The sequence below is a fragment of the Schistocerca piceifrons genome, chromosome 8 (genome assembly GCF_021461385.2).
Source record: "Schistocerca piceifrons isolate TAMUIC-IGC-003096 chromosome 8, iqSchPice1.1, whole genome shotgun sequence".
NCBI lineage: Eukaryota > Metazoa > Arthropoda > Insecta > Orthoptera > Acrididae > Schistocerca > Schistocerca piceifrons.
Window position 1 is genome coordinate 97864978 of NC_060145.1, and position 21631 is coordinate 97886608.

The 21631-nt window shown below is 48.1% G+C and overlaps 1 protein-coding gene across 1 annotated transcript in view; it reads right to left on the reverse strand.

Annotated features, from left to right (window-relative positions):
• Positions 1 to 5500: 5500 nt before the first annotated feature.
• LOC124712099 (myogenesis-regulating glycosidase-like) overlaps positions 5501 to 21631 on the reverse strand; it is a 39580-nt gene continuing 23449 nt past the window's right edge. Inside the window, exons 4-6 of the mRNA XM_047242397.1 lie at positions 19324 to 19752; positions 15155 to 15311; positions 5501 to 5700 (exon numbers count right to left, since the gene is read on the reverse strand). Of these exons, the coding sequence (XP_047098353.1) occupies positions 5501 to 5700; positions 15155 to 15311; positions 19324 to 19752 (786 nt within the window). The remainder of the gene's footprint in view (positions 5701 to 15154; positions 15312 to 19323; positions 19753 to 21631) is intronic.

A 21631-nucleotide genomic window follows, 5' to 3' on the forward strand; every position in this document is an offset into this window, starting at 1 on the left:
CTCAGTTCTCTGTAGAGCATTTAGAGGACAAGTTTGGGGAGGTGGAGGGCTTGTCCAAAATGCGCTCTGGGTCAGTTTTGATAAAAACGGCATCCTCCGCCCAGTCACGCAGGTTACTTGCTTGTGACAAGTTGGGGAATGTTGCTGTTACGATCACACCCCATAAGAGTTTAAATATGGTCCAGGGTGTTATTTTCCACAGGGACCTACTTTTGCAGTCTAATGACGAGCTGCGCGCCAACTTAGAGCGTAGAGGTGTTCATTTTGTCTGGCGCGTTCATCGGGGTCTGAGGGACAATCAAGTTGCTACCGGTGCCTTCATATTGGCCTTCCAGGGTGATACATTACCGGAGAAGGTCAAGGTAATGGTCTACCGTTGTGACGTCAAGCCCTATATCCCTCCCCCGATGCGGTGCTTTAAGTGCTGGAAGTTCGGCCATATGTCTTCCCGCTGCACTTCCAGCCTCACATGTCGAGATTGCGGACGCCCATCTCATCCCGATACTCCATGTGCTCCGCCTCCCATCTGTATCAACTGTGGAGAGCCTCATTCACCTTGCTCGCCAGACTGCAGGATCTTACAGAAAGAACGCAAAATCATGGAATATAAGACCCTGGACCGACTGACTTACACTGAGGCTAAGCAGAAATTTGAACGGCTACATCCCGTGCGCATGATGGCACCTTATGCCTCAACTGTCACTCCTGCTCCAGCTCCTTTAGCTGCACCACAAACAGGTTCCTACAAGCGGCACAGCAGACACCAACCAGTGGCTGAAGAAGCCACAGGTCGCTGGTCGTCGAGCTTCGCGATCATCTTCGGTCCGGGAGACTGACTCCAATAAGCCCTCTCAACAACGACAACCAAAGGAACAGCGAGAGAAAACGACACTAAAGACCCGTAAGACCAAGGCACCTGCGGTGGCACCTACTCCACCGCTACCTACAATCTCTGCGTCTGAGGATGCGGTGGAGATTCTTGCGTCCGCTGAGGACCTCGATCTCGCCGGTCCCTCAGACTCAATGGATAGCACTTGCACGGGTGCTCCATCGGAGGCAGCAGGTGACCCAGAGGCGTAATCTGCCTTCCCAGTCCCGTCACGCCTTTCTCAGCCATGGACAATTCCATCCTCCAGTGGAAATGCAGCGGTTTCTCCCACCATCTAGCTGAGCTCCGCCAACTTATCAGCCTTCACCCTTTCTTCTGCATTGCTCTTCAGGAAACTTGGTTTCCAGCAATGCGAACCCCCGACCTCCGTGGCTATCGGGGTTATTATAAGAACCGGGCAGCTTATGAAAGGGTGTCTGGTGGCGTCTGCATACATGTCCTTAACTCTCTTCACAGCGAGTCTATCCCTCTACAAACATCTTTAGAGGCTGTCGCTGTTCGGGTGTGGACGCCACAGGCTGTTACCGTCTGCAGTCTTTACCTTCCACCGGATGGTGATGTCGCGCAGCATGTCCTGGCTACGCTGATAGCCCAATTGCCGCCACCTTTCTTATTACTGGGCGACTTCAACGCCCATAACCCTCTGTGGGATGGGTCAGTGGCGACAGGTCGCGGTGCCACCATTGAGCATTTATTGGCACAGCTCGATCTTTCGCTGTTAAATGATGGTTCCTTCACACACTTAAGTGTGGCGCATGGCACGTACTCCGCCACTGACCTTTCGATCTGCAGCCCTAGCCTCTTACCATCTGTCCAATGGAGAGTGCACGACGACCTGTGTGGTAGTGATCACTTTCCGATCTTTCTGTCACTGCCACAGCGTCAGTCTTCTGGGCGTCCTTGCAGGTGGGCAATGAATAAGGCTGACTGGGACTTGTTTTCCTCCATTGCCGCTATTGAGCCTCTCTCTAATGATGGCATTGATGCGGTGGTTCAATCGGTCACCACGGGCATCGTTACTGCCGCCGAATCTTCCATTCCCAGTTCTTCTGGGTCCCCTCGGCGGCGGACTGTGCCTTGGTGGTCACCTGAGATCGCTGAAGCGATTAAAGATCGCCGGCGGGCGCTCCAGCGTCACAAGCGACATCCTTGCATTGAACACCTCATTACCTTCAAACGTCTGCGTGCGCGGGCCAGCCGCCTTATCCGCCAACGCAAGCAGGAGTGCTGGGAGCGGTATGTGTCCACCATTGACCTCCATGTCTCTCCATCGCAGGTCTGGGCCAAGATCCGACGCTTCTATGGTTCTCGGACCCCTGTCAGCATCCCTGCGCTCTCACTGAATGGAGCAGTTTGTACAGACTCCGACGAAATTGCCAACCGCTTGGCAGAGCATTTTGCTCTGAGTTCCGCTTCTTCCAATTACCACCTGGCCTTCCGCTCCATTAAAGAGCGGATGGAACGTCGGAGCCTTTCTTTTCGCACCCACCATTCTGAATCCTACAATGCTCCATTCAGTGAGTGGGAATTTCACAGTGCCCTTGCCGCTTGCCCTGATACCGCTCCTGGGCCAGATCGCATCCACTGTCAGATGCTGAAACACCTTTCAGTGGACTGCAAGCGACGCCTCCTCGATCTTTACAACCGTCTCTGGGTCGAGGGTGAGTTTCCGTCACAATGGCGGGAAAGCATTGTCATTCCCGTTTTGAAACCGGGCAAGAGCCCTTTGGAGGTGGACAGCTACCGCCCCATTAGCCTCACCAACGTTCTTTGCAAGCTTCTCGAACGGATGGTGAGCCGGCGCTTGAATTGGGTACTGGAGTCTCGGGGCCTTCTGGCTCCGTCTCAGGGTGGGTTCCGTAAAGGCCGCTCCGCCACCGACAATCTGGTGAGTCTGGAGTCGGCCATCCGTACTGCCTTTGCCCGCCGTCAGCACCTGGTCGCTGTCTTTTTCGACATGTGGAAGGCGAACGATACGACATGGCGTCATCACATACTTTCTACGCTTCATGGATGGGGTCTTCGGGGCCCTCTGCCGATCTTTATCCGAAATTTTCTGTCGTATCGTACCTTCCGCGTGCTAGTCGCGGCCTCCCATAGTTCCTTCCGAGTCCAGGAGAACGGGGTACCACAGGGATCTGTCCTCAGTGTCTGCCTGTTTTTAATCGCAATAAACGGGCTCGCTGCGGCGGTGGGAAATTCTGTCTCCGCTTCCCTGTATGCTGACGACTTCTGCCTTTACTACCGCTCTACTGGTATTGCAGCTGTTGAACGTCAGCTACAGGGCGCTATCCGCAAGACGCAGCCTTGGGCTGTTGCGCATGGTTTTCAGTCTTCAGCTGCCAAGACTCGCGTTATGCATTTCTGCCGGCGCCGAACAGTCCATCCTGAGCCGCGGCTTTATCTTGCCGGCGAACTCCTTGCTGTGGTGAAGACCCACAGGTTTTTGGGTGTAGTTTTTGATGCCCGGCTGACTTGGCTGCCTCATATTCGGCAGCTTAAACAGGCGTGTTGGCGGCATCTAAATGCGCTGAGATGCTTGAGCCACACCCGCTGGGGCGCCGACCGATCTACCCTGTTACGGCTCTACCAGGCGTTAATCCAGCCTCGTCTGGATTATGGGAGCCTGGCTTATGGCTCAGCATCCCCATCTGCACTGCGAGTACTGGACCCAATCCTACACAGCGGAATACGCCTTGCCACTAGTGCTTTCCGGACCAGCCCAGTGGACAGCATACTTGCGGAGGCAGGTGTCCCTCCATTGCGGTTCAGGCGCCAAAATTTACTGGCCGCTTATGCTGCCCATGTTTTTAGCTTGCCCGGGCATCCAAACTATCGTCTCCTGTTCCCGCGATCGGTCGTCCATCTGCCAGAACGTCGGCCCCGGTCAGGTTGTACGATCGCGGTCCGCATCAAAGAGCTTACCTCCGGGCTTAGAGTTTTCACTGTTCCACCTTCTTTTCGGGCCACTTTGCGTACACCCCCATGGTGTGTTCCTCGCCCTTACCTTCGGCTCGACTTGGCACAGGACCCGAAGGACTCAGTCCCTCCAGAGGCGTTCCGCCGCCGCTTTTATTCCATCCTGGCCACGTATCAGGGCTCTGACGTTGCTTACACTGACGGTTCGATGGTTGCTGGTCGTGTCGGTTATGCGCTAACTCTAGGGGACCATTCCGAACAACGTTCCTTGCCGGCTGGCTGCAGCGTTTACACTGCTGAGCTGGTCGCCATCTTTCGAGCCCTAAGGTATATCCGCTCCTGCTCAGGTGAGTCCTTCGTGATATGTGGCGATTCCCTGAGCGGTTTACGAGCTCTCGACCAGTATTTCCCTCGTTCTTGTCTGGTGATGGCTATCCAGGAGTCCCTGCATACTCTTGCCCGTTGCGGCCGCTCTGTGGTCTTTGTGTGGACCCCCGGTCATGTCGGTATCCCGGGCAATGAACATGTTGACCGCCTGGCGAAAGAGGCCACCAGGCAACCATCTCTGGATGTTGGCCTCCCAGAGGCTGATTTGCGAGCGGTCCTCCGCCGAAAAGTTTTTGCGCTTTGGGACGCTGAATGGCGCTATCGGATCACGCCCAATAAACTCCGTGCCATTAAGGAGACGACGACTGTATGGCGGTCATCCATGTGAGCCAACTGCAGGGACTCAGTCGTCCTTTGTCGGCTCCGCATTGGCCACTCCCGGCTGACACACAGTTACTGCGTCGGGAGGACCCTCCTCTGTGTCGCTGCGGGGCGGCTTTGACAGTGGCCCACATTTTGTTGGCCTGCCCCCTTTTAGCTGTGGTCAGGCGGACATTTGCGCTGCCTGATACGCTCCCTGCCCTTTTAACTGATGACCTTGCTATGGCTGGCTTAGTTTTACGTTTTATTCGGGCAGGGGGTTTTTATCATTTAATATGAGTGTTGATGTGTATTGTTTTGTGTTGATTCTGGCCTTTAGCCTACTGTTTTAAACTGAGTTTTTAATGTGTTCTCGGTGGTTGGCTTTTCCTTTTTTATTCTATGGTCGGCCAACCACTGCCACACTCCGTGTGATTTTAATTTGTTATGTCTGTTCTTTGTCTGAGTTTTTCTTGTCCTGTGTTGTCTGTTGTCTCTATTATCCGTTTTTTACTCTGTGTGGTAGTTTTTAAGTTTTGGAACAAGGGACCGATGACCGTTGCAGTCTGGTCCCTTTAATCCCACAAACCAACCAACCAACCTTCTTCCTGTCGGTTAAATTTCGCGTCTGTAGCACGTCATCTTCGTGGTGTAGCAATCTTAATGGCCACTAGTGTATTATGTCTACCTGTGTTGTCGACCACAGTACTGCTGTAGACTATTAGTAGAACTACCCTTCAGCCAGTTTTTCAGCCAGCACAGCTACCGAGAAGAAGAGAAGAGGCTTATGCACAAAGAAGCAGGTTTGTTCCAAGTGGAAGGAAAGGAATTGAGGTGAATGTGCGGAAGAAATGATAATAAACACTTGCATTGACGTGTATCACAAAACATATTATTTGACACGAATACATTTTCGACACTGCAGTGACAAATCCGTTTGCTGGTGTTGTGCGAAGTATTCTGTTTCGCTGCTCGTGCGCACACGGCCCGTTCAGGCCGTGACGTCTAGGAGTCGGCGATCCTGGTGAAGTAGGGCAAAGTGTTGAGCGGCGCGGAGTAGTCGTAGAGCCAGCGCGGGCCGCGCACCGTGGGGTGCTCGGGGTCGGCCTCGTCCCGCCAGGTGCCCGCCGGCAGGTAAACGTCGCGCGCGACGGCGCCCTCGTCCAGCACCGGCGCCACCAGCAGGTCCTCGCCCAGCAGGAACTCTGCGCACAAGGACACACAGAGCGCTGAGTGACAGGGGCAGGTATCTTAACATTTACCAGAATACTATCGCCTGACTGGAAGTGACCAAGTGACAAATCAGTACCTAGAATGAAATTTTCACTCTACAGCGGAGTGTGTGCTGATATGAAACTTCCTGGCAGATTAAAACTGTGTGCCGGACCGAGACTCGAACTCGGGACCTTTGCCTTTCGCGGGCAAGTGCTCTACCAACTGAGCTACCCAAGCACGACTCACGCCTCGCCGTTACAGCTTTACTTCTGCCAGTACCTCGTCTCCTACCTTCCAAACTTCACAGACGCTCTCCTGAGAACCTTCCAGGACTAGCACTCCTGAAAGAAAGGATATTGCGGAGACATGGCCTAGCCACAGCCTGGGGGATGTTTCTAGAATGAAATTATCACTCTACAGCGGAGTGTGCGCTGATATGAAACTTCCTGGCAGATTAAACTTCCTTTCTTTCAGGAGTGCTGGCCCTGCAAGGTTCGCAGGAGAGCTTCTGTAAAGTGTGGAAGGTAGAAGACGAGATACTGGCAGAAGTAAAGCTGTGAGAACGGGGCGTCAGTCGTGCTTGGGTAGCTCAGTTGCTAGAGCACTTGCCCACGAAAGGCAAAGGTCCCGAGTTCGAGTCTCGGTCCGGCACACAGTTTTAATCTGCCAGGAAGTTTCATATCAGCGCTCACTCCGCTGTAGAGTGAAAATTTCATTCTAGAAACATCCCCCAAGGCTGTGGCTAAGCCATGTCGCCGCAATATCCTTTCTTTCAGGAGTGCTAGTCCTGCAAGGTTCGCAGGAGATCTTGAAACGCCCCCTTAGAAAAATTATTGAATTACTGTGCTGATAAATCTCTTACATTATTTGATTTTCAAACAGCTGAGCAAAACTGAACGTACCCAGACATTTCGCTCTTTACCTATTCTTATCAACACTAAACTGACACACAATATTTTTTTAGCGCAACGCTATCTGACTTTCAATATTCCCTACAAAAGAATGGCCCTGACTAACATTAACCTATACCTTTCACAAATCACTTACCTCCCAAAAATCTTCGTTACTCGAACTACTGCAATACAGCGAGCGCCACTACTGCCATTTAAATAAAAGATTCTAACTACTGAGGGCACTACCTACTGATAGGCATAGTTAGCAAATGAAAGATTTTGATAGAGGAGAAACAATGTATTTACCTTAATAGTGTTCAAAAGTCATAATATATATACCAGTCCATGATATCCAATATTACAAATTTACTCTTTCTGATGGACACACGTCCAGACGTCCGCTCTCAAAATTCCTCCATCTCTCTCCCCACATCCACCACTGCTGGCGGCTCACCTCCAACTGCGCAACGCTACGCGCTGTTAACATCCAGCTGCCCAACACTACAATAGCCAACAACAATGCAAACCAGCCACAGACTGCACACAGCACAGCCAGTGATTTTCATACAGAGCGCTACGTGGCGTTACCAATAAGAAAACCTAAACAGCCTACATACAACCTTCTATGAAGTTTGGAAGGTAGGAGAGGAGGTACTGGCAGAAGTAAAGCAGTGAGGACGGTGCGTGAGTCGTGCTTGGATAACTGAGTTGGTAGAGCACTTGCCCTCGAAAGGCAAAGGTCCCGAGTTCGAGTCTCGGTCCGGCACACAGTTTTAATCTGCCAGAAAGTTTCAAATCAGTACCTGTTGACGGTACAGCATCGCTAAGCTGCTGACATCGTACCCGGTGATCCTACCGAAAAAATTAAGCGGTGAAGAGGGGAACTTGCAAATGGTTCAAATGGCTCTGAGCACTATGGGATTTAACTATTGAGGTCATCAGTCCCCTAGAACTTAGAACTGCTTAAACCTAACCAACCTAAGGACATCACACACATCCATGCCCGAGGCAGGATTCGAACCTGCGACCGTAGCGGTCGTGCAGTTCCAGACTGTAGCGCCTAGAACCGCTCGGCCACTCCGGCCGGCGGGGAACTTGCAACTGGTGTGTTGTCGCGTAAAGACTAAACAACTCCCAATGAGCTGTTAAATAAATACCTGAACTGTCATCCAATTGGGAAGGTGATCTGATCACAAGTGTTTTTAGAAATAATGGCATTCGAATACATTTGCTTAATTTATAGCGGGCGATCAAAAAATTTCATTCTGAAGGAGTTGCCGCAACGTAGTGGGTCCCCGGTGTGGGTATACAGGGTGAACATTAATAAATCCGACAAACCGCAGGGTCGGTATCCTGTCTGGAAATGGATGATAGAGGTCCTACCAACATGTGTCCTGAAATGTGTCACTGGCACGGTAGAAAGCGATAACGAATGAATGTTCTCGCTGTGGCCGAGCCGTTCTAGGCCCTTCAGTCCGGAACCGCGGTGCTGCTACGGTCGCAGGTTCGAATCCTCCCTCGGCATGGATATGTATGATGTTCTTAGGTTAGTTACGTTTAGGTAGTTCTACGTCTAAGGGACTGATGACCTCAGATGTTAAGTCCCATAGTGCTCAGAGCTATTTGAAAGTTCCTCTGACCAGGTGCCATTTGTTCCTTGTGTGTTGAAGGCTGTGTGATTGACGCAGTTCTGCAACCAGCATAATGGTCCGGTATTCGTGGCGGGATCAAGCCAAAATAGTCGAATCCCTGCCCGCATGCTGATGCTGAATTAGTGCTGATGAGACCCCTCAACCACTTCCTGAGGATTGTTTGTAGTCCACAGATGACCATTATGCAGATTAACGATGCCAATTCTGGTAAACGATCTTCGTCGGTAAAGAGGTGTGTGTGTGTGTGTGTGTGTGTTGGAGCTTATGGGCGCTCAACGTTGAGGTCATCAGCGCCCTGACACGCATTAAAAGGAACGAATGTGCACAGACCTAATAAAACTGAAGCACACACGCAAAGAAGGCAGGAAAAGAAGGAAAATGCTACATAAGAGGATTGATGATAGAAATCCAATAGTTGTGATGGTCTGGTGCAAAAACCATCGACAAAATCGTTCCCTTCGGGTGAAATCCGCTGCTGTTAAACCATGCAGTCGCGGCAGGTTATACGGATAGTAGCGGCTGTCGTGCAGGGGACACACAATCGTGCTTTGGTATACACTACCTTGGCGGGCCACTTCCCTAGAGCTTGTACTAGGGTTTGTTTCAATATCGCGTAGTACTCGAACCTCGAAATCTGGTGTACGGAGAGTCCGCCGCCTCCCTGCACGTTCTTCTGTCTGAAAGGATCCTCGATCACACGAACGCCCAAAAAGGGCCTTGAAATGTTGCTTGATGTGGTTGGTGTCTGTGAGGGTACTTGTTTTGGTATAGCCGTGCTGCCTCTCGACATTTCTTCATCGGTTTGGCCGTAAACAAACACCATCTCGGCTTGTTCCCTACATAAATACCAGACCATTCTGCAGCTTACAGCCGGGAGGGATTAGGCGAGCGGTCTAGGGCGCCGCAGTCATGGACTGTGCGGCTGGTCCCGGCGGAGGTTCGAGACCTCCCTCGGCCATGGGTGTGTGTGTTGTCCTTATGGTACTTTAGGATAAGTAGTATGTAAGCTTAGGGACTGATGACCTTAGCAGTTAAGTCCCATAAGATTTCACACACATTTGAACATTTTTGCTGCTTACAGTACGCTGCGTCAATCATGCAGCCTGTAGCACACAGGAAACACACGGCATGTGGTAGGAAATTGGAAATTTGTTATGAGTTCCTATGGAGCCAAACTGCTGGGGTCATTGGCCCTAAGTTCCTATGGGACCAAACTGCTGGGGTCATTGGCCCCTAGGCTTACACACTACTTAATCTAACTTAAACCAGCTTATGCGAGGACAATACACACACCCAAGCCCGAGAGAGGACTCGAACCTCAGATGGGGGGAACCGCGCGAACCGTGACAAGGCGCCTAAGACCTCGCGGCTACCCCGCGCGGCTCGTAGTCAGAGAAAGTGTTATTAGTCAGTGATATCTACCGTGAAAACGATGCATTTCCGGACACATGTTCATTGGAACTTTTTCCCCCCTTCCACACAGGAATCCGTTCCTGCAGTTTTTATGTTTTATTAATGTTTACCCTGTATATGCCCCGACATGTAGAAAGGGAATTAGAGTGGCATTCTTGTCTTTCCGGCGTGTGTGCGATAAATGAGGAAACGTGAACTATAGCGACGTCATTACCAAATGCGTCCAAACAGGATGAACGTGTTGTTATTCTTTTCTTGGCTGTCGAAAGACCAACACCGGTAGACATCTATCGGAAAATGGAGGATGTTTATGGGGCAGCACGCCTGTCGAAACCACCGTTGTAGAATGGTGCGCCAAGTTCCACGTCGGTCGCGATTCAACACAAGACGTCGGTTAGTCTGGACGTTACGCAGAAGTTACACCAACTGAAGTGGGAGTCAGTCGAGCACCCGTCGTCCCGATCTCTCTGCAGGCGATGATCACGCCATCTGTCCCTGAAAAAGGCATTCAAGCGTCGAGAGTTAATGTCGCACTAGGATGTGCAAGAGGCAGTTACGTACTTCTTCATTCAGTGGGTCACGGCATTTTACCAAACGGGTCTCTTGAACCTGGTGCGTCGCTGGGAGGATTGCCTGGATGCTCACGTCGGTTTTACCCGATTGCCATACCGACTCTCTATTGTACGACCATCGAACGGACACTGTTTTATCGCTCCTTGTAGCTATAACGGAAATGCATTTTGTATAGTTGGGTATTGAAACATCGAACAATAGGCCATCATTCATCAAGAACCTATACAAAAGTAGTATAATGTGTATGCTTTCATTTTATAGCAAAGCCTTGATAAGATGGTGATCTCTCGTATATGCAGTCGCTGAATTTGGACTTGAAAGGAATATTTATCGTAACACTTCGTTATACGGTGTAGATCAGTACATAATTTAAGAACCAAATCTAGGAACAATATTGCAAATAGGGGACTTCTCGCTATGATGTGTTCCACGGAACATCTCACTAACATTTCAGAACACGCTACATTTCATTCAGAAATCAGCAGTCTTCCGAAACAGCATCCATCGACTTATCTACCGCCGCTTCTAACCTTGGTCCGTGCGAATAACTGGGTATTTATTGCTATTGGCGTGCATGGTAGATATACTTAATTCAGTAAACTGATCGTGCAGTATCTGAGCGTAGATGTGACGAATCCTGCAGAAACAGGTGTGAACAAGATGGGGCTATGGGATCATGTAGCTATGTTACGTAAGATAATAAATGAAACAACTTATATTAAACGAAATATTCGTAATTCAGAGCAAATGCGTGAGCATTCTCAAACCACTGCAGTTAATTCAGAAAGCCCACATGGCTTCTTAATGTATCTAACGCAAAGCAAGTCTCTCGAGAAGACTAACCAGATTACGTATTCTCAATGGACGACGGCTAGCACTGCAGTAAATCGTTTACAACGAATTAAAGGGTTACAAGTTTGAATATACAACGAGAAGTATTGAGAACATACTTCTCGATCAGCTTTCATTTCACGAAAAGTGAGAAAACTATGAGCTTCGTTTCAAAATGCGAAAGGATACCACTGCTTCCGTATGCTAAGAGATCGCAAAATAAAGGTGCGAATATTTAGCAGGCACGTCGGAAATAAGCTAAATGTCGCCTAGCTGGCACAATGGCAAGTAATTGGAAAGATCTCGCTCTTAATATTCATCAGTGTAGATCTCCGAAGCATCTCGCATCGACAGGCACAGTAAGCTGCAGAATCGACGAGACTGCCTCCGAAACAGAATACGTGGAACAGAATGGCAGTTGGTACAGAAATATATCGGTACGTGGTTCCACATCCGCGATCTTTTCCCACTGGCTGATGGCCTTCACAGCCCAGCAAAGATACAAGCATACTCCAGAGGCGGCTCAAAGAGACAGACCAAGGAGCTTCTTTCTGCTAAGCGAAGCTCGTCGTAGCATACACAAGCAAATCTTGCAAACTTAATCACACGATTTAGGAAAAGCAATAATCTTTCTTTCTCTCTTTTGCTACTGCCTTTATCCCTCAGTGTGCGCAGGGTCGGCAGGGTCAAGGACGGATTTTCCATGGTTAATTTTTAAGGGATGGCCGGATGCCCTTCCTGCCGCCACTCCATACTCCCCGGGACGGAATTAGTGTACCCCTTAGTCTGCATCTAGTGTAAATCGTGAAATAGTGTGAATGTGTTTCAAATGTCTGTGAGTCGTGTAGCTGAGGCGGAACGTGGGGACCAGCCCGGTATTCACCTAGTAGAATGTGGAAAACCACCTAAAAACCACATCCAGGCTGGCCGGCACACCGTCTGTCATCGTTAATCCGCCGGGCGGATTCGATCCGGGGCCGGTGCGCCTACCCGAGTCTAGGAAGCAGCGCGTTAGCGCTCTCGGCTATCCTGGCGGGTTTAGGAAAAAGCAATCATATTGTAGGCTAAAAATGAAACTGCAAATAAAGAGACGATTTTCATATTTTGGCTCTTTCCTTTCCTAGTACATCATACGTTAGGTAACATTCACTTGTTCCGCAAAATTATGGTACAGAAGCCGCAAGTGAAAGTCCGTCAGTGAGATCCCCTGCAATATTTGGTCGAGGTCGCTGAAAATGAAATGACGTTTTGACAGACTGCGGATTAGTTCACAGATGAGCATGTGATTGTAAGATTATTTTTTGCTCTATCCTAGTCAGTTAATGTCTTTATAAGGGAAAAATCAGGTGCTCCATGTATGTACCTTTAATGAGGAAGTCGCCTTGGTGAACAAAGATTTTGGTAGAATTCTCGTACATTATCTTTACACTACAATACTCGCGGTTATGAATAATTACTGTACAAATCTGGTGAAAGAAAGTTTATAGTGCAGAATGCATGTCTGCTTGTTGCAAACTGGTGTACCTCCGACACGCGTGGTAATCAGCGTCGTACTATAGAGCGTGCCACACCCACGCGCCAGGCAGGCTCAGCGTGGAACCACCCACAGTGCGGTCAGCCGCCTCCCATATGACGAGCGTACCACAACTATACTTTATACTTCCGCTACGAGACATTCAAATAGGTCATTCATCCGCCAATAGTTACATCTGCCACCACAGACAGCGCTTGGTCCCAGAACTATTTGATGCATCACCAAATGGACCGCAGTCTCAGATTCAAAGGCCGAGTGCAGGATTTCAGCAGCCACACGGTCCCTCGGATAGTTCCAGGTATGATTCAGTTGCCTCCAGTCACCTGCAGTTCTATTTCCCTTAGCTTACAGCTGCTTACAATGACTATTCAGTTCCAATCTGAAATCATCAGTTGTCGACCAGTTACAGTCGTCAGACAGTTAACACCGGATGCCATCCCACTGCTGGCGTGCTCCAAGGCCTCGTTCTGTCTCCTGTCCTTTATCTCCTCTACACTGCTGATTTGCCCAAACCAACCCTACCCGTACTCCATCTCCTTCAGTATGCTGATGACACCACATCTCTCACCCCCTAACCTACACTCCAGAAATACCAACAGTCCCTCCAAATCCACCGTGATCAGTTTACCTCCTTATTTTAACAATGGTTCCTCAAGATCACCCCTCCAGAAGCCAGGCAATAATTATAGAAAGAACCACCCACACTTTCCCTCTTAATGACATTTACCTTATGATTTATTCACAATCCTGTGCAGTTAACTTATATACTAAAACATCTTGGACTGACCCTCGACTAGCAACTATTGCGGAAACCAGCGTGTACTAACCATTCAACAGAAAGTAACAAATAAACTAGAACTACCATCTGGCCGAACCTGGTGATTACACCTCTCAACTATTCTCCATCCAAGAAAACCTTGATCTGACCCATCCTCTACTACGCAAATTTTACTTGGATATCTACCCCGACCAAAGTTCTATAAATCCCTCCACATCCTCGAACGCCATGCTCTCCTTCTCACTTTCCATATCCGTTTAGCTTCCTCCATGTGTATCCTCTACCATCTCATCGAATTCCCTCTCTTCCTCAACCACATCGAACACCTCAACTCCTCTGCTACCTGTAAACTAGATCCCAATAGCCTCGTTGTCTCCCCTCTGATCACCAACCGCAGTACACTGCCGCACCTCTACAAAACAACACACACTACATAACCTATCTAAACGCAACTTCAACCTACTCCCTCTCACAGACAATGAGATCCGTCCCGATAATTATCGCTCCTACCAATTTTAACTCTTCCCCTCCAATCACAGTCCACACCGGGCTCCCCTCTTTTTCCGTCTCCACTAATCCCCGTCGCTTTCCTCTTTAAACCACTACCCTAAACATGCAACAAACTCTTCCCCACCCTCTGTCTCTCTTATCTTCTGTAGTCACAGTATCCATCCCAACACCTACCTCCATAGTTCCCGTCCCAACAGACTATCTCTTTCTAACCACACACCTCAACCGTATGGAACTTCTTCTCTCGTCTCGAAATGCTCCTTCGACGTGCGGGTCCTTCAGATTTTAAGTGAATGTGGAGTGTTTCTTCTTAGAATAATTTCATCAATAACTGCTGTGTTTTTAATATGTTCATGTTTTCATTTTTTAGCTGTTAGTTGTTTGATTTTTTAATTTAAAAAAGAAAACAGTCTTAACATTTTTGTGTTGAGGGAAAAAAACAGAAAGCCATCCTATTTATTGTTCTTGAAATCATGTGTTGATAACATTTCTTCTCATGCGGCTGGGAGGGCGGGTGGGGGGATGAAACAAAAATAAAGAAAAATATCCGTGTGCTGAACACTAATCGAAGTGTTTAACAAGTAAGAGACTGCATTTATAAACTCTCTAACTGTAGTCTATACTGAACCTCAGTCACATTAATTAGTAATCATTTACTGTGTCAGCCTAGATTACATTTGTAAATTTACATCAGTGCTATAGTGCTATACCTCCTCGCAAAACAAAAGCTGAGTACATTTTGATATACATTATTTTAATACCTTGTTGTTCTTGTTTCTCATATGTTGCTCCAGTGGTTCAGTTTCACATATGTTCACCTGTGTTGTGACCAGTGTACTAACTTACAGCCTTGCAAATCTGCAGCTGGGGGTTTCCTTCCTGCTGCCTTTGTGTTGGACAACTCTATCACATAAACGAAATAAAGTCACGTGCTTATGGGGACGTGTTAATGTAGGAAGCAAAATACGTTTGTCTGTACGTTAAATCTATTCGCAATTGTGAATAAGGACAATCATGAACAGTAGAATAGAATGACGACAATGAAAATTTGTGCCGGACCGGGACTCGAACCTGGATTTCCCGCTTATCGGGCGAGCGGTCGCCTTACCATTTAGCCATCCAGACAGGATCCACAGCCAGGCCCAAACTTCCATACGTAGTCACCATTTGTCGGTGGTGGTTAATGAACATACAGTGCAGAGGAAAGACCACTGGAGTGGAGACAGAAAAACTAGGTTAGAAGAAAGCAGCATGCGATACCTGAGTCGATGGTGTGCGCTACAGAGTCGCTCGGGTCGACCCACCAGACGGGCAGGTTGACCGGCGTGCCGTCGGCCGCCGCCTTCTGCAGGAGCTGCTCGATGACCGGGGCGTACTGGGCGCGAAGCTCCATCAGGCTGCGGCATATCTCCAGCGTCTGGAACACGGCCGGCGGTCACGGGTCAGGGGCCCTATTCTGTATCGTTCATACCGATCGGTGCAGTAGGTTAGTCTCGGTAGTGACGTCATTTTCGGTTCTTTATCGAAATATCCTATTCAGTAAGCTTCTGAGACTTGTTACCGATTTTACGACAATTGTACCGAGATGTTTTGGATTTCGATCTGGCCCTGTCTATCGGTGAGCTGTGGTTTATGTACACCTATAATTTGTTATTTTAAACATAATTTAGCGGTTTTAGCTTTGGATTTAGTGATTGTGTTACTAAAGAATCACCAGAGGACGCATCCGGTTATAAAGTGAGTTCGTAATTGACTATTTTCCTTTGTTAGAAATATGGTTAGGTTAGGTTGTTACTGTGATTGATTACATCAAAAAAAAAAGTTTTCGGTCAATATTTCCTCAAAATACGTGTTATTTTTATGCAAATAAGAGTTTAAAGATCATTATATATCAAGACATCGGCTCTGCTAACGTATATTACATGTGTGTGAACTGACGTTACTAGTGCCTTTGCGTACTTTTTCCCACAAATGGGTTAGCTAGTAATTATCGAAACGTGTTTGCACCTTTGTAACAATGCAAAGCAATTATGTGAAACCTGATATTTGAAACCTTCCGAACTATCACGCATTTATGACTTACGCAGCACCGTTTGACAACGAAGTCAGCCTACGTTCCTCTACAGTCCACACAGTACTACAAAAATTGAGTATCTGTCGTTTGGAGCGGCCAAACACCTCACTCTCTTCAGCAACGCATGCAGACAACATTTACACACACCTCACACACACAGAACATTGTAATTTTTGTCTGGGGCACCGTTCTCAAAGCAGGACGATAGTAAAAAAAAAAGAAAGAAACAAAAAGAAAAGAAAAGCGGTTAGCGCGCTGGAATGCGATACAAAGAGCGCACTTCCTCAGTAATCATTTCGTGATTTCTGTGTGTTTAAAATACCAAATATTGTTGGAGATGAAATTGCTGTTAGTGAAACAACCGACAGTGACCTTTTATTTTTTCTTGTCAGAAATAATTCACCATTTTTTCCGAATATGTAGCGATTTCCGAGTATGCGGTTAGACAGGAATCTAAGAGCACAACTTAAATTACTGGCAATGTAACTAGCAGCAGTCATCTTCATGATCTTGCTTGTCGCAAGTATTTATCTGCGATCGAATCCTCAGTCACAGTAGACAGAGATGAAACGTCTCTGCCGTAATATTTTTAGACTGTAGCACCATATACGAAACATTTTCATTCATGAGATGCATGTTATAAACTTCGGCAAACTGCAGTAGCTCCCGACAACGCGTTTTTTTTTTTTTCAATTTTGTTTTTAAGACCCAAATCGTTGACGTATTATATAGGGAAGTGGGCTACTTAATCATTTGGATCTCTAGGAGCGAGTTATAACCACATTCTGTTTTATCTTCTTATTCTTTGAAACTCTCAGAACCAATTTTTCGGGTGTTTTATAGATGTATTCGTACAATGTGGTACCAAACACTATTCCTAACTCATTTTTCGAAACGTAAAATCCAAAACACGATGTCAGTGTGAATGAGAATAAGACGACATAATGCGGCATTTGCGACAATCTGCAGAATACAGTCAAATACGCTACCGTTATTATGCATGCATGGAAACATGTGGTCAGAGAAACTGTAAAAATTTCTATGCATTTTAGCTGAGAATCGTAGAAATGGATATACTGCTCCTGACACTGTTAAAGAGGAGGCAAGGGCGATGAAGGCGGGCACGTCAGCTCGATGGAATGCGGCGTCATGTGTTATGGCAACGTAAATGCAATTTTCGGTACTTGGAAGAATAGCGCGCCTGTGTCGTCTGCTAGCCGATTTGTGTTTGTGGCGCTGTGAGTGCTGCAGTGCGCACGCGCGAATCTGCGACCGCTTGCTTCTGATTGGCTTGCGCGACACAAATCGACAACAGTACTTCGGTTCTCTAGACCCGAACGGTATGGCTACCGAAGTGCACACTGAACAATTCAGGGACTCTAATTCAAGTACTAGACCGTTCGGTGCTCTTGAGTACCGAAACGATCGGCACAATGGCGGAAAGATACAGAATAGGCACCTAGACTGGTCACCGACCTCGCCCGGAGGAACTCGGCAGCAAAATCGACGTTGGAAAATGCTAGCTATTCTCTTTTTGCGGAAAACAATCCGAGTGCCGCGTAACTATTACCTCTCAACTGTGGTTTCAATCACTGAATCTAGAGCCCTATTCCTCGACGAGTAAGTTTCACACAGTTTCGACCCAGGCCCGCAGAAATCATGAAATAAGAGAGGGAGGGTAAATACGAGATGCGGGGAGAGGTACTACCCTTCCGGTGTTTTGGAGAGGCGCAGCAGTATCAGTTCTGGAGTCACGCTGTGGGAGCCGTCGGCTTAGACACGGGTTCCCAGGTAGATGCCGTGTTTCTTGACTTCCGCAAGGCGTTCGATAGAGTTCCTCACAGTCGTTTAATGAACAAAGTAAGAGCATATGCACTATCAGACCAATTGTGTGATTGGATTGAAGAGTTCCAAGATAAAAGCAGCATGTCATTCTCAATGGAGAGAAGTCTTTCGGAGTAAGAGTGATTTCTGGTGTGCCGCAGGGGAGTGTCATCGGACGGTTGCTATTCACAATATACATAAATGACCTTGTGGATAACATCGGAAGTTCACTGAGGCTTTTTGCGGATGAAGCTGTAGTATATCGAGAGATTGTAACAATGGAAAATTGTTCTGAAAAGAAATGCAGGAGGATCTGCAACGAATTGACGCATGGTGCAGGGAATGGCAATTGAATCTCAATGTAGACAAGTGTAATGTGCTGCGAATACATAGAAAGAAAGATCCTTTATTATTTGGCTACAATACAGCAGGTCAGCAACTAGAAGCAGTTAATTCTATAAATTATCTGGGAGTAGGCATTAGGAGTGATTTAAAATGGAACGATCATATAAAATTAATCGTCGGTAAAGCAGATGCCAGACTGAGATTCATTGGAAGAATCCTAAGGAAATGCAATCCGGAAACATGGGAAGTAGGTTACAGTACACTTGTTCGCCCACTGCTTGAATATTGCTCACCGGTGTGGGATCCGTACCAGATACGGTTTATAGAAGAGAGAGAGAAGATCCAACGGAGAGCAGCGTGCTTCGTTACAGGATCATTTAGTAATCGTCAAAGCGTTACGGAGATGATAGATAAACTCCAGTGGAAGACTCTGCAAGAGAGACGCTCAGTAGCTCGGTAGGGCTTTTGTTGAAGTTTCGAGAACATACCTTCACCGAGGAGTCAAGCAGTATATTGGTCCCTCCTACATATATCTCGCGAAGAGACCATGAGGATAAAATCAGTGAGATTGGAGCCCACACAGAGGCATACCAACAGTCTTTCTTTCCGGGAACAATACGAGACTGGAATGGAAGGGAGAACCGATAGAGGTACTCAGGGTACCCGCCGCCACACAGCGTGAGGTGGCTTGCGGAGTATGGATGTAGATACAGCTGGTAGTGACACAGGGAACTTTGGCAGCAGAACTGCATGTCGCAACCATCCAGCGTCTCTATGTGTAACCCTCATGCGACAGTATCGTTGTGCCACTTTCCAATACGACAATGCTCGTCCGCACGTGAACTATCCGGGTGGCTTTGAGGTACTCCCACGGTTGGCGAAATTCCCAGCTCCGTCTCTGGTAGAACACATGAGGGACCAGTTCGGATATCCTCTCTGTCCGAGTGCCAGTATGACCAAAGAGGTTGCAACATCATATTGGCAAGTACATGGCAAAGATCAAAGTCCAACAATTGAACAAGCGTGGTCCAAAGTAGGCCCATTCGAAATGAGAAGCAGATATGAGAAAAGAGAGTCTCACAGACAAACTATGTACGCTAATAGGATAAAATGTGAGGAGAAAGCCCTGACGCAGCCACCGCCTCACAAGATAGCTCAATAGACGACGTGTCAGAAATGGACGCACCTCGTCGTCGTAGTCCCACGGCGTGAAGGAGAACTTGACGGCGGGCATGAAGATGGTGGCCTGCAGCCAGCGCGTGTACAGCTCCTGGGAGGGGAGGACGTGCGTTGCGCCACCCACCATCTCTGGCATCACGAACGGGTGGCCCACCATGCTGATCTCGAGCAGCTTGGGCAGCAGCGTCCGCAGACCGCCCGAGGCGCCCCAGCTGCTGGACACGATGTCCATCAGGAAGAAGTGAGGCAGCCGCTGGCTCTCCACGGCGGCCTGTATCTCGACCAAGGGCCCGAACTGGGAGGCGGTCGCCGCGTACTCGTCGGTGAAGCGGACGGGGTTCCGCTCTACTGGCTCTATGACGGGGAGCTGCGGCAGCCAGCTCGTCTGGCCAGCATCGAATTCGAACGAGTCGATGCCGGTCTCATTGCGGAGGGTCTGAAAGTAGTTGAGAAATAAACAGTGTACGTGAAAGCAATGGTGATATGAAACAGCTTTAGAACATTTATTTAGCGTATGGCTAATACAGACATATAATGAAATTAAATTACCTATACATATGTACATATTGACACACAAGAAACTTAAGTTTGTCTTTACAACTGAATATCCAATCCATCAATCCAGAGCCGGCCGATGTGGCCGAGAGGCTCTAGGCTCGTCAGTCTGGAACCGCGAGCCAGCTACTGTCGCAGGTTCGAATCCTGCCTCGGGCATGGATGTGTGTGATGTCCTTAGGTTAGTTAGGTTTAAGTAGTTCTAAGTTCTAGGGGACTGATGACCTCAGATGTGAAGTCCCATAGTGCTCAGAGCCATTTGAACCATTTTGAACCTTCAATCCAGCGCACTTCATTTGGAGTTGCTGGCAGGAAGTCCTCTTTGGCGCCGTGATAGGCTCGAATCCTCCATTCACTGACAATGTGGTGAACAGTCTGGTATGGAGCCCCGCAGTCTCGTGCTAAATCAGGCAGCTTCTTCCACTTAAAGAGAGCATCCCTGCATCGGCCATGGCTGGTACGGATTCTGTTGAGAGTAGTCCAGGTCTTGCGTGGTAAGTCGAATCCACTTGGGAGTTTAGCACCTGAGAAGATGGTATGCAGGTAAACATCTGTCACTGCCTCCCACCGACCTTTCCATTCGTCAAGAGGTTTGAAATTCTTAGCAACCATGTCAGCAGCATGGCACAGAGTTGGATGGAGTGATTTCAGTCTCTTGCGATTTAAAAGTGGCACATCGCTATGCACGGGTAGGTTAGATTTCCTGGAGATCCTATGGAATTCTCCCATAAGGGCAGTACATCTGTGTAGATTAGGAGGCATTATACCGGTTAACAGTGGAAGTCAATAAACTGGAGTACTGATTGCGCCAGATATTATGCGCATTGTCGTATTCAGCTGGCATTGTCGTATTCAGCTGGGTATCAACAAGCCTTGTATGATGACTGTTCATCCAAACAGGTGCACAATACTCAGCACTTGAGTACACCAAGCCCAGAGCTGAATATCGCAGGGTGGTTGCTAAAGATCCCCAGGTAGTTCCGCATAGCTTATGGAGGATGTTGTTTCGAGTCCTTAGCTTTTGAGCTAAGTTAAAATGGTTCAAATGGCTCTGAGCACTATGGGACTTAACTGCTGTGGTCATCAGTCCCCTAGAACACAGAACTACTTAAACCTAGCTAACCTAAGGACATCACACAAATCCATGCCCGAGGCAGGATTCGAACCTGCGACCGTAGTGGTCGCGTGGTTCCAGACTGTAGCGCCTAGAACCGATAGGCCACTCCGGCCGACAGCTAAGTTAAGAAGGTGTTTGAAGCACAGTGTACGATCCAGGATGACACCAAGATATTTTGGGTTCCAATTATGACGAAGAATTCTGCCTCTGAAACTTACTTCCAGTTTTAGGTTCGCCAACCGGTTATTTAGATGGAAGCAACACTCTTCTGTTTTACTCACACTGGGTTCGGGTCTCCATATTTTGAAGTAATTGTCTAATGCAGACAGGTCATTGACTAGAATCTCCTCTGTTGTCTTCATTTCCTGGTGTTTTACGGCTAGAGCCAGGTCATCGGCATAGCAGTATTTTCTGGACGAAGTGTCAGGTAGATCAGATGGATATAGGTTGAACAGTAAGGGTGAGAGAACTGATCGTTGAGGCAATCCGTTGTTCAGCTTCCTCTCCTTACTTATGTTGCTTCCACTGATTACCTGGAACTTCCGATCACTTAGCATGCTGTTAATCAGTCGAGCCATTGTTCTGCAGTCTGACTATCCATAGGATCTCCTGGCAATGACATATCAACTAAATAGCAGAAACA